General features: G+C 37.5%; 1 protein-coding gene across 4 annotated transcripts in view; it reads right to left on the minus strand.

Moving 5' to 3' along the window:
- The window catches only part of PPARG (peroxisome proliferator activated receptor gamma), a 146,103-nt gene that overhangs the window by 49,019 nt on the left and 84,533 nt on the right, over positions 1–12,551 (minus strand). For all 4 annotated transcript variants that reach the window (XM_031663127.1, XM_031663128.1, XM_021934188.2 and 1 more), the window contains 2 exons: positions 6,421–6,648; positions 4,878–5,047 (listed from right to left, as the gene is read on the minus strand). In XM_031663127.1, the coding sequence (XP_031518987.1) occupies positions 4,878–5,047; positions 6,421–6,640 (390 nt within the window). In that variant the 5' untranslated portion in view covers positions 6,641–6,648. The remainder of the gene's footprint in view (positions 1–4,877; positions 5,048–6,420; positions 6,649–12,551) is intronic.

Consider the following 12,551-nt stretch of genomic DNA (forward strand, 5'->3'; position numbering starts at 1 on the left):
CTTGAACTGAATACACAGATCCTAGTATACATTTTGGAACTTGATTTTACTTTTTTACACTGAGTTCATGATAACCAAGTGTTTTCTTGTCATCTGACTCAAGGAATCTAGAGCAGTAGATGTAAGGATATTATCGAGTGCTTTTCTGTAAAATTATTTATTGATTTACAGAACAAGGCCGGCTTCTCCAAATTTTCTTCATATTACTGATGAAGAAACACTCTAATAACACTCTTCTTTATTATTTCACAGTCCACAGAACAATGCATTTTCAACAACTTACTCTTCTGATGATCAGGAAGTCTGTGATGTGGTGTGCTGGAGATGCATCAGTCACCATTTCAGAAAATTATTTTGTGTATATATTTACTCTAATGTCTGCACATTTGTTTGTTAGAAAGTGATTCCTATTTTTCATATCATTTGAAAAATTTTCTTTGATCTCTCCTTAATTGCTTTAATTTTAACAAAACATCAGGGACAATGAGACCTCAGAATGGCATTGTTGATTTTACAATGAAATTAACAGCCCTGTGCTAGGCTTGCACTTGGCTTTCCCATGAAGCGTTCTGGCCCCTGGAAGCTGGATTAATAAGCTACAACTGGCAGGTGAGAAGAATTAAAACTCTTTCTGAAGTAGGGATGAACAGACATACAAGTGGCTAACAAGCATCCAGCATTCTTCTGTATACAGAAATACAAACGTAGATTACATTGTATTGTACAGTAGATTGTATTTACCGTATCTTTTGGTATGGCTATGGTTCTAAAATGATCTTTCACTAAAGATAAAAAATAGGATGGAACTTATCAAAGAAAAAAATATATGTCCAACATGTAAACAACAAATAAATGATAGCTTTCCAAGCTCTAAAGTATATATATGTTTCAGTTGCTAAAGGTTTTATTTTACATAAGTTTGCAATATGAACACACCCAAGAATCTGTAACTATTTCACCTTAATTCAAACCCAATCTACTCATTCCCATCTGTCTGACTGAATTTTGGCAAGAATCACTAATATAAACCTGTTCCATTTACACTGTAAAATTGTTTAGGAAGATCTACCAACAGTTGTTTTATGTTGTGTTTATTCTTTTCAATCCATAAATAAGCCTGCAGCTTTGTGGTCAACTGTATTTTAATTATGAATATAACCCACATTCTACTGTAATAGCAAATGTGAAGCTGCCAAAACACCTCTCAGAAAATACATGCAGATGAGTTAAACACATTTGCTAATTTCACTTTCCTGGCTTTTTATTGCGTATTGGTGATAAGCTAAGGAGATGTCTTTGATGAGTGACAGCCACTGGTCTAACGCAGCAGTATTCAGAATGTGGCAGCAATAATTTTGTTTAGTTTCAAAGTAGCAAAGAATGAGTAACTGCATTTCTTCAGAATGAAAAACTGCATTTCTTCAGAACGAGACTGAAGGCTTTATGGTCGCAAGACCCTTTTACTCTTTTTAAAATTATGGAAGATCCCAAAGAGTTTTTGTTTATGTGGACTATCTTTACTGACATTTATCACACTAGAAATTACAACTGAGAAATTATTATATACAAGAACATATAAGCAAACATTCCATTAGCTACCAGAGCTATGTCATCATCCTACATCATGTAGCTTGCAGAACACTCCACATACACTCCTGAGAGAATGAGAGTGAAAAAAGTAATAAAAATCATTATTATGAATATAGTTTCAACTGCATGGATGCCTTGAAAGGGTCCAAGCCCCAGACCACACTTTGGGAACTGCTGATGTATACCTGAAGAAGCCAAATGATACTGTTTCATTATGTAACCACATCGTACCAATATCATCTGAATCATTTTATAGATGAGAAAACCTGAGTAGGATGTAGCTAAATAATGACATATGCAAATGTACTTCACACAGTATCTAGTACATAGTAAGAATTCAATAAAAATCAGAGTAAGAATTCAAAAAAAGTTTCCTTTTTCAATCCATCATCCATTTAGGAACCAAGATGTCCTAATTCTTTCCCAACTGCAGTTCTATGTCTTTACGCCAAATAAAAACCCCAGCGGAGGCAGGGTTTATTTTATAAGGTAAATATTTACGAACAATTTATTCTGTGCAATGAATATATAATAAATGCTATTTTATTCATTGGGTATATTAAAATTATTTTAAAAGACTGCATATCAAAATATAAGTGGATTCACACATTTTCTTTATATTAAGTAGTATATTACTAAATGTTTGAATTTTCCAAGAATAATATTTTTCTTATTCTTACCTTTAAAATGTGTAGATGTCTATTTTCCCTTTCCAAGTGAGTAAAACTTTCTTTACATTTTAGTCTAGGAATTCTGGAATTCACATTTTGGATGATTTGCAAATTACTGCAGGTTAGTGTACAATATGCTTAGTTTTCTTCTATGTTTGTTTTTTAATCCATGATAGGTTAAGGACTCCCCTAGAGTCTTCAGGTTTTATTAAGTGTTTTTTCTCCCTCTCTGCCTTCTTCTACTTTCTAATCCTAACTTGAAGGCACCTGGATTTCCTCCCCTCTCTTCTCTTTTTTGCTACTCTTCTTCCCTGCTTGCTTCTAAGTTTTAGTGCTCTCAGAACTTAGATTTATCACTATAACCAACTACTGACAATGTTCCTGTCTTTCCATTTTCAGTTGTTTTCAGTAATGTTAGCTTTCCACAAATTTGTGACTAATAGGATTATGGTGGAACTACTTGCGTAAAGGTTTTAGTTTTCTAAGTGCTTTACCAGCCCATAAAAAACAATAACTTATTGTGGAAACTTAAACCAATCATGCCGTTTTTATTTATTTATAGTTGTAAATTATCAACATGACCAAAACAGAATGGTTTCTTCAGATAAATATGGCTCAGAATTTAGCAACAATTTACTCACTCAAAAATGGTATCTAACTCAGTAAAAATAAACTCTAACTCATTAAATCTAACAATAAAACTCAATAAAACTACAAAAACACTCAATAAAAAATCTAAGTCAATAAAATGACATGTTCTTACTACTCATCAAGATCTTAGATAATTGACTTAATACAATGATTTCATATAAGGTCATAAATATTTTAGCTTGGTTTAAATTACAGAATGAATGGGTTTTAGTGTTTTAAATGAAAGCATCTCTTGCCAGGAGTGTTTCAAAGTGTCATTTTGAAATTACAGACCTTAGAGATGAATAAGACCTTGTGTAGCCAATCTAATGAAGTCATTTTACACATGGAGGGCCTGAGGGATACAATGTGTATGTGACTGGCTAGTGACTTGGAAAGTGGCAGAGCTGACTTCTGGTTTTTCCCTTTTCACTGTATTAGGTTGCCTTTAGAGTAAAAACTGTTTGAATTGAAGGGATTTTAGAGATCATCTAATTCAGTGTCATTTTATTTATTTATTTATTTGGAGTTAGGGTCTTGCTTTTGTGACCCAGGCTGGAGTGCAGAGGTGTGATCATAGCTCACTGCAGCCTTGAACTCCTGGGATCAAGTGATCCTCTTACCCAAGCCTCCCAAGAAGCTAGGACTACAGGCATGTGCCACCATGCCTGGCTAATTTTTTAAAATTTTGGAGGGATGGGGTCTCACTATGCTGCCCAGACTGGTCTTGAACCCCTGAGCTCAAGTGATCCTCCCGCCTTGGCCTCCCAAAGTGTTGGGATTACAGGCATGAGCCACCACACTCAGGCACAATCATTTTATAGATGAGAAAACCTGGGTAGGATGTGGTTAAATACTGATGTATGAACATGTTACCTTATACAGTATTTGGCATGTAGTAAGAATTCAATAAAAATCAGTTTCCTTTTTTGGTCCATCATCCATTTAGGAACCAAAATGTCCTAAACCTTTCCTAACTGTTGTTCTGTATCTTTATGTTGAATAAAAAGCTCAACTAAGCAGGTGTTTATTTTAGAAAGTAAATATTTATGAAGTTTATTCTGTGCAATGAGTATATAATAAATTAGTACTATTTTTTCATTGTGTGTATTAAAATTATCTTAAAAGACTGCATATCAAAATGAGTGGATTCACATATTTTCTTAATAATTAAGCAATAAATTACTAAATGTCTGAATTTTCCAAAATACCCTTTTCACAAAGGAAAGAGATAATGATAAATAGTATCTCCTTTCCCACACTGTTATACCTCCTTGCCTGTCCATGTATGTGGCTCACAGTGATGCTGGAATAAGGAAACATGAGGCACTGCTTTGAGAGCCAACACCACCTAAAGAGTCAGAGTCTAATCTGAGGTCTGCCACTTACTAAGGGATGACTTTGGCAAGTTTTACCAACCTGTAATTTCTGTATCTGCAATGTGGCCATAAAGAAGCCCAATCTTACAGGATTGCTCTAGGGATTCAAAGATATGCATATATAAATAATCTGTAAAATCTTGTGTCTATACAATATTACATGGTATAGCGAAAAAAATAAACAACTAGAGAATGCAGGAAATCTGCATCCTGGTGCCAGATCATCACTGTCTTGCCATGACACCTTGGAGAAGTCACCTTTTTGTAAAAATCCGCAAGATGCAAGGATTAAACTAGATCAGTGTCTCAAAGAATCAATTTGGAGAAAGGAACGTGGGGCAAAGCAGCCCCACTTTTATCTACTTTCTTAGGCTTTCAAATACTATATCATCCTTTGGGAGGCTGTGGGAGGATCACTTGAGCCCAGGAGCTCAAGGCTGCAGTGTGCTGTGGTAGCGCCACTGTACTCTAGTCTGGGGGACAGAGGAAAACACTCTTCCATGAAGAAAAAAAATTCATATTATTGTATCACCTAAAAAAAGGGTTCTGCTGAAATGAAATAATAAAGTTTCAACAACTTCTTTGAAGAAGATTTTTAAAAAATTACCTTGCATCCTTCACAAGCATGAACTCCATAGTGGAATCCAGAAGCTTTATCTCCGCAGACACGACATTCGATCGCCATGAGGGAGTTGGAAGGCTCTTCGTGAGGCTTATTGTAGAGCTGAGTCTTCTCAGAATAATAAGGTGGAGAAGCAGGCTCCACTTTGATTGCACCTGTGTATAGAGACATGTGAGAGGATAATTACCCCATGAAAACAGTCCTAAAAAGGCAACAAGGCAAGCCACCAAAGTATACCTTCATGCTATATTTGTATTGTTTTAGTGTAAAAACACTGGAGTTAAGGCAAGAAAAAGAAGGCTTTGTAAACACAGGCAAGTTACAACATCTCTAAGCCTCACCTGTAAATATAAAATGGGAACGAGAATTAAGTCTGTGGTTCTATGACCCCCCCAGTACCCTGCAATACTACAGCTCTAACAGACAACATAGAGGATTTGACACCAAGAAGCTTATTTTGCTAGGAAATGTTCTGTCTTTGGTATTCATCACAATATTAAATTATACATTTTATTTAAATATTGCATTTTATAAGTACTTTGAAACAACTCTTGCAAGAGAACTACAGAAGGAATACCGCTGTGAAAAGGTCATGGTATGCCTAGCTAGAGATGCATGAAAAATAAGAGCCCAGGTTAGCATTAGTGTTCAGTCAAAAGAGGTGGTTTGTGAAATAATCTTTGACAGAGCGTGGCGGAACTTATGGAAGTAAGCCCTACCTTTTACTAGTTAGGCTCAGGGCTACTAAATTTCCATATTAGGCTCTAACTGAAAACCACACAGATAAATATAACTAAGCATATTATTTATCTTAAAAAACCACTAGAAATACAGGAAGTTCTGACTTGTCAAGTAATGATTGCCAATTACATAGTGGTGGCTTTGGAAAACCAGCATGTCAGCCCACACATGATAAAAATCAAGGAAATAGCATCACAGAAATACATTTTATCTCAAAAAGTACAGTACTAGTTTTTCTTGAGTCTGATGTTTTGATGTTGATTTAGTTAATGGCATGAAAATTTATCAATAGGCTACAATGTTAAAACAAATTTGTGCTCAAAAGTAGGTTTCAGTATAAACTTCTGAAAGGACATAACAGAAAAAAAGTACTGTAGTGGCAGTAATATAGTGAAGATAAGTTATATAATGTAAGGTGAGACTTGGAATTGTTACTTATTAACTTATAAGGGGCCAAAAGAATTCAAAGTTTGGATGATGGACTCTTAGCCTGAGATACAACTGGCAGTGTAATCAAGGTAGAAAATGTCCCTAAGAAAGAAGTAAGCAAGAAAGGAAAGAAGAGAGGAAGGAAGGAGTGGGAGAAGGCAAGATTGATCTGGGGCCAGCTTCCTTTCTTGCATTTCGTAGATACCTAGTAGTTCATGGATAAATGGGTGAATAAATGAATGGTGAATGCCTTCTCTATTAGAATTCTAGTGTCTGCAGCACTATTTACTACAGGGTTACTGAGAGATAAGTCCAATTCCAGTCTTAGTAGTCTGAAAAGTGAAAATAAACATCATACTTTGGTACTCTTGAAGTTTCAGGTCATACTTATAATCCGCAACCATCGGATCTGTTCTTGTGAATGGAATGTCTTCATAATGTGGAGCAGAAATGCTGGAGAAGTCAACAGTAGTGAAGGGCTTGATGTCAAAGGAGTGGGAGTGGTCGTCCATTACGGAGAGATCCACGGAGCTGATCCCAAAGTTGGTGGGCCAGAATGGCATCTCTGTGTCAACCATGGTAATTTCTGAAAGGAAAAATAGACTAGCTGTGAAGTTAAGTCCCAGAGAACACAACAATCTCACAGAGTTTCAGAAAGAGAAATGAAAGAGTCTTTGGCAAAGTAATCTCATCTAGGTTCTCACAACAAGAGAAAAGAACATAACCACCTTCTTAGTGCTGTCCAGGCTGTTTTATGATAGAAAGGAAGTCACCCTTTACCCAGGTATCATAATAGAGAATCCTGAAACAGTGCAGACACATACAGTGTATCCATATAAACACCTTGCCAACAGTCCTGCTCTCATTATCTTCTACAGAAGGTCATCAATTGAGTCTGTTAATGACTGCTGTTATTTAAAATTTTGTTCAGTTTTACTGAAGTATAATAGACAAAAATTTTTAAACTTAAGGTATACAGGCCAGGCACGGTGGCTCACATGTGTAATCCCAGCACTTTGGGAGGTCAAGGCAGGAGGATCACCTGAGGTCAGGAGTTCCAGACCAGCCTGGCCAACATGGCGAAACCTCATCTCTACTAAAAATACAAAAATTGGCCGGGTGTGGTAGCATGCCTGTAATCCCAGCTACTCGGGAGACTGAGACAGGAGAATCACTTGAACCTGGGAGGCAGAGGTGGCAGTGAGGCGAGATCACACCACTGTACTCCAGCCTAGGAGACAGAGCAAGACTCCATCTCAAGAAAACCCCAAACTGAACCAAACCAAACCAAAACAAAAAACAAAAAACCACACACACACAAAAAAACTTAAGGTATTCAATGTGATGTTTTAATACATGTATTTACTATGAAATGATTATCATACTCAAGATCACTTCACACAGTTACCTTTTTGAGTATGAATATGTACAGTGAGAACACTTAAGATCTACTGTCTTAGCAAATTTCAAATATACCATACAGCATCACCAACTACAGTCACCATGCTGAAGGTGACCTATACTTAGGTCTCCAGCACTTATCCTGCATAACTGAAACTCTGGCTGACATCTCCCCATTGCTCTCGCCCTCCAGCCCCTGGCAAACACCATTTTACTCTCTGCTTTCATGAGTTCGACTTTTTTAGATTCCACGTGTTAAGTGAGATCATGTGGTATTTGTCTTTCTGTGTCAAACACTACCCAGTTTAATTATCTTAGCATAATGTCCTCTAGGTTCATCTCTGTTGTTGCAAATGACAGGATTTCCTTCTTTTTTTAAGGTTGAATAATATTCTACTGTGTGTGTACATATATATCTTTATGTGTATATATGTATGTGTGTATATATATATTATATATGCACATATATACTGTGTTTTCAAAAATCCATTCATCCATTGACACTTAGGCTGATTTCATATCTTGGCTATTGCAAATAATGCTGCAGTGAACATGGGAGAGCAGACAGCTCTTCAACATCCTGATTCCATTTCACTTGGATATATACCCAGAAGTAGGATTGCTGGATCATATGCTAGTTCTATTTTTAATTTTTTGAGGCAGTCCATTCTGTTTTCCATAACGACTATAACAATTTATGTTCCTGTGAACAGTGTGCAAGGGTTCCCTCTTATCCACATCCTTGCCAACACTTCTTACCGTCTGTGTTTTTGATAACAGCCATTCTAATGGGTGTGAGATGATATCTCACTGTTTTTGATTTGCATTTCCCTGATGATTAGTGATGGTGAGTACCTTTTCATATATCTGTTGGCCACTTGTATGTCTTCTTTCTAGAAATGGATATTCAGGTCCTTTATCATTTTTTTAACTGGGTTATTTGTTTTCTTGCTATTGAGTTTGTTGAGTTTCTTATATATTTTGGAATATTAACTCCATATCAGATGTACGATTTGCAATCCATAACTCCATATCAGATGTACAGATTTCCCTATTCTGTAGGCTGACTTTTCACTTTATTGATTATTTCCTTTGCTGTGAAGAAGTTTCTAGTTTGATGCAATCTATTAATGATTGTTTTTACAGTGTGCACAGGGTTCCAGGACAATTTTACTCTCTTGAAAGTAGAAGCCCAAAATATTTTTCTCTTTAGGATGAAATTTTTCCTATTCTACTTGTATTCATATGCTTTTGTGTAATAGAAAAGTTGGCAAATTAAATATAGGTAAATGAACTTCTTCTTTACTTGCATCCTAAAATAATTTTGTTCTTAATAATACAAAAATAAAAAAATTTTAAGGGGAAAATTACTCAATTATTATTTCTGTACTATGAAATATTACTCAAATAATTATCTTTTCTGTGGATACACCTTTTCTTAAAGAGGAGAAAGTTTTCCCCACATTGAGAATAGAAAGGTTAGAGAGATTTGTGGAAACATTTGATCACACCTGGGAGTGTCAAAATCAGACTCTAGCCCAGCATGGATTTTAAACCACCCCCAAAACAAAAACAAAACAAAACAGAGACAGAAACAAGAAAACACATCAAAGACAAAGGAAAGGCCGGGCGTGGTGGCTCACGCTTGTAATCCCAGCACTTTGGGAGGCCGAGGTGGGTGGATCACGAGGTCAGGAGATCGACACCATGGTGAAACCCCGTCTCTACTAAAAAAAAAAAAAAAAAATTAGCCAGGCGTGGTGGCGGCGCTTGTAGTCCCAGCTACTCGGAGAGGCTGAGGCAGTAGAATGGCGTGAACCTGGGAGACGGAGCTTGCAGTGAGCCGAGATTGCGCCACTGTACTCCAGCCTGGGTGACAGAGCAAGACTCCGTCTCAAAAAAAAAAAAAAAAAACAAACAAAGGAAAAATACTTATACAGATTCTAAGGCCATGGAATAGCAAGTTTCATGAATCATCTGCCCAATATCATATATGCCACATGCATTTTTCTAAACATGATTTATTGTCACAGTAAGTGCAACAAATCTCTTTTGTTCACTTCATGTGAACTTGTGAGCCACCGAGTGTGTAGACTGGAAAACTTTCTGCAATAGGTACCTGGACTCTGTTTACCTGAAACCAGTTCATTATTCAAAGTGGTACCAAAAAGCAGTGCTAAGTATTTTAAATGTTAACCCTGTGGTCAAAAACACCAGTAGAGAGCTGTGTAAATTCAGGACTGCTCACACTGGAGACAGAAAGGAGCTGCTCATAAACTCCAGGACTCCTCAAATCACAGGTGTATCTTTCTTGTTTGCAGTCATATCCCCATTGGCTAACAAAGGGCTTGTCTCATAGTAGGTGCTTGTTAAATATTTATTTATTAAATACTAAATACGTTGATGACTTAATGAGATAGCTGTGAAGTTTTAGCAGAAGGGGCAGGGAAAGAGGGAAGCAAACTGGTATTGATCAAGCACTTCCCATGTGCCTGGTACATCCTACATTTTCTTCTGCATAATCTGAAATATGATTCCCACTTTATAGATAACCAAGCTAGGACCAAAGAAGTAAAGTGAATTGCCCAAAGTCCTCTAGCTAGGAAGTAGAAGATTCAAATTCAAGACTAACCCTGAAACCCTCTTCTGTATATGTAGTATCCTCTTGATTCTCTCATTGATGAAACAGGCTTATGGAATAGGGGCCACTCTCCTCTGTGTATGTGTACATGGGCCTCTTGCTTTTCCTTTTTCTTTTCTTTTATCTATTTATCATTTTTTTGGAGCAATTTTATTTTAATGTCCTCACTTTAACACCACTCACTTTTTCTTAACAAGCAGATTGACAAGAAATTCACTCCAAAGGCAAACTTTTGCATTAGCTGAAGATTGAAGATTTCAGCTGTGATCTTCATAAGAAAAAATGCCTTGAGGCCGGGCTCCCGCCTGTAATTCCAGCACTTTGGGAGGCCAAAGAGGGTGGATCACCTGAGGTCAGGAGTTTGAGACCAGCCTGATCAACATGGAGAAACCCCATCTCTGCTAAAAATACAAAACTAGCTTGGCGTGGTAGTGCATGCCTGTAATCCCAGCTACTCAGGAGGCTGAGGCAGGAGAATTGCTTGAACTCAGGAGGCAGAGGCTACGGTGAGCCAAGATCGTGCCATTGCACCCCAGCCTAGGCAACAAGAGTGAAATTCCGTCTCAAAAAAAAAAAAAAAAAAAAACCTTGAAAACATAAACAAGACTAGTCCTGTGAATGTGTGTCTGTGGTTTCAAGAGGACTAATTAGGTACTGTATGGGTTCACATGTCTATCTACATAAATAAGTACCCAAACAACCTTAAGTTATCTGTGTTTCAGTGTCAACACTGCACACCAAAAAGGGAAATGTGTACTGGTGATAGCTAAAGGTCATTCTAGGACTCAATGACACCCAGAGAAAAGTCTGTGCTCCTAAGGACAGGGCACCCATCCAACAGTGTCCTTTATTTCAAAATTCATCCAAACCTGTTTAACGCAGGTCATTCCATTTACTTTGCTGTCTCCTTGGCAGGCTTAATTTTCATTTCTGTACCTACTTTTCTTAGTATAACTTATTTTCATATTAAAGTATATTTCCTTTGTCTACATTGTAATATCCACAAAGGTGGGTTTGTCACCTATTTCTCACTATGCTATTGCAAAGTTTTCTGTATACAGAATAAAGGCTGACAAAGTGAGTTAAAGGTAGTGGATGTGCTTCTGTATGAATACTGGGAAAAGAAAATAAGGATGCAAAAATATCTGGGGTGGGAGAGAAATTGGTTGCTCATGATTTTACTGGTTTAATTTTGCTTTCATTTTTAACATAAAACTTCAGTGACTCCCTTTCAATCACAGCCATGCTTCCTTCTTTTCTCTCTTTCTCTCTCCCTCCCTCCCTCCCTCCCTCCTTCCCTTCCTCCCTTTTAAAGAGACAGCATCTCACTGTGTTGCCCAGGCTGGTCTCAAACTCCTGCGTTCAAGTGGTCCTCCTGGCTCAGCCTCCCAAACTTCTGGGAATATAGGCATAAGCCACTGTGCTCAGCCAAAGCCATGCTTCTTATTACAAAAATCATATCCCTAGGGGTTATGTATTATACTGTGGAAATTCTGGGAAAATTTTAAATGTCAAAATAGCCTTCTCTGTGTTAAGGAAAGAAGGAAAAGTTCATGTAATTTTTAAAGATATTATATGAAATTCCTAGAAAACTTTGTACTTGTAGTACATCTCATGGCTAAAAGGATGCTGTTTTCTGTTTTTTTGTTTTGTTTTGTTTTTCATAGTAGCCTTTATTTTTGTTAGAGCAGTTTTAGGTTTACATAAAAATTGAGCAGAAAGTACAGAGGTCTCATGAAAGCCCTTCCCCAACCTCCTGTCCCTTCTCTACAAAACATGGTTTTCCCCTATTGCTAACACCTTGCACAGTGTAGTATACCTGCTACAACTGATGAACCAATATTGACACATTATTACTAAAGTCCATGGTTTACATTAGGGTTTGCTCTTTGTGTTGTATAGTTCTACTTTTTATTTATTTATTTATTTATTTTTTGGTGGAGTCTTGCTCTGTCACCCAGGCTGGAATGCAGTGGCGTGATTTTGGCTCACTGCAACCTCTACCTCCCAGGTTCACATGGTTCTCCTGCCTCAGGCCCCTGAGTAGGTGGGATTACAGGCGTGTGCCACCATGCCCAGCTAATTTCTGTATTTTTAGTAGAGAAGGGGTTTCACTATGTTGGCCACGCTGATCTTAAACTCCTGACCTCAAGCGATCTACCCGCCTCTGCCTCCCAAAGTGCTGGGATTACAGGTGTGAGCCACCATGCCCGGCCAAGTACTATGGGTTTTGACAAAGACATAATATCATGCAATCATTAGAGGATTACACAGAAGACTTTCACTGCCCCAAACATACCCCATACTCCACCTATTCATTCCTCCCTTCCTCCACCCAAGAATGGTATGTTTTTGCTCTCCTCTACTAGTAAGGGCATACTGGTGGAAAAGCAGGAGAAACACTGGCCTTTTAGCTCGGCATTCAAGGCCCTCTATGCCTCAGCCCT

This window comes from Papio anubis, chromosome 2, assembly GCF_008728515.1.
Source record: "Papio anubis isolate 15944 chromosome 2, Panubis1.0, whole genome shotgun sequence".
Lineage (NCBI taxonomy): Eukaryota > Metazoa > Chordata > Mammalia > Primates > Cercopithecidae > Papio > Papio anubis.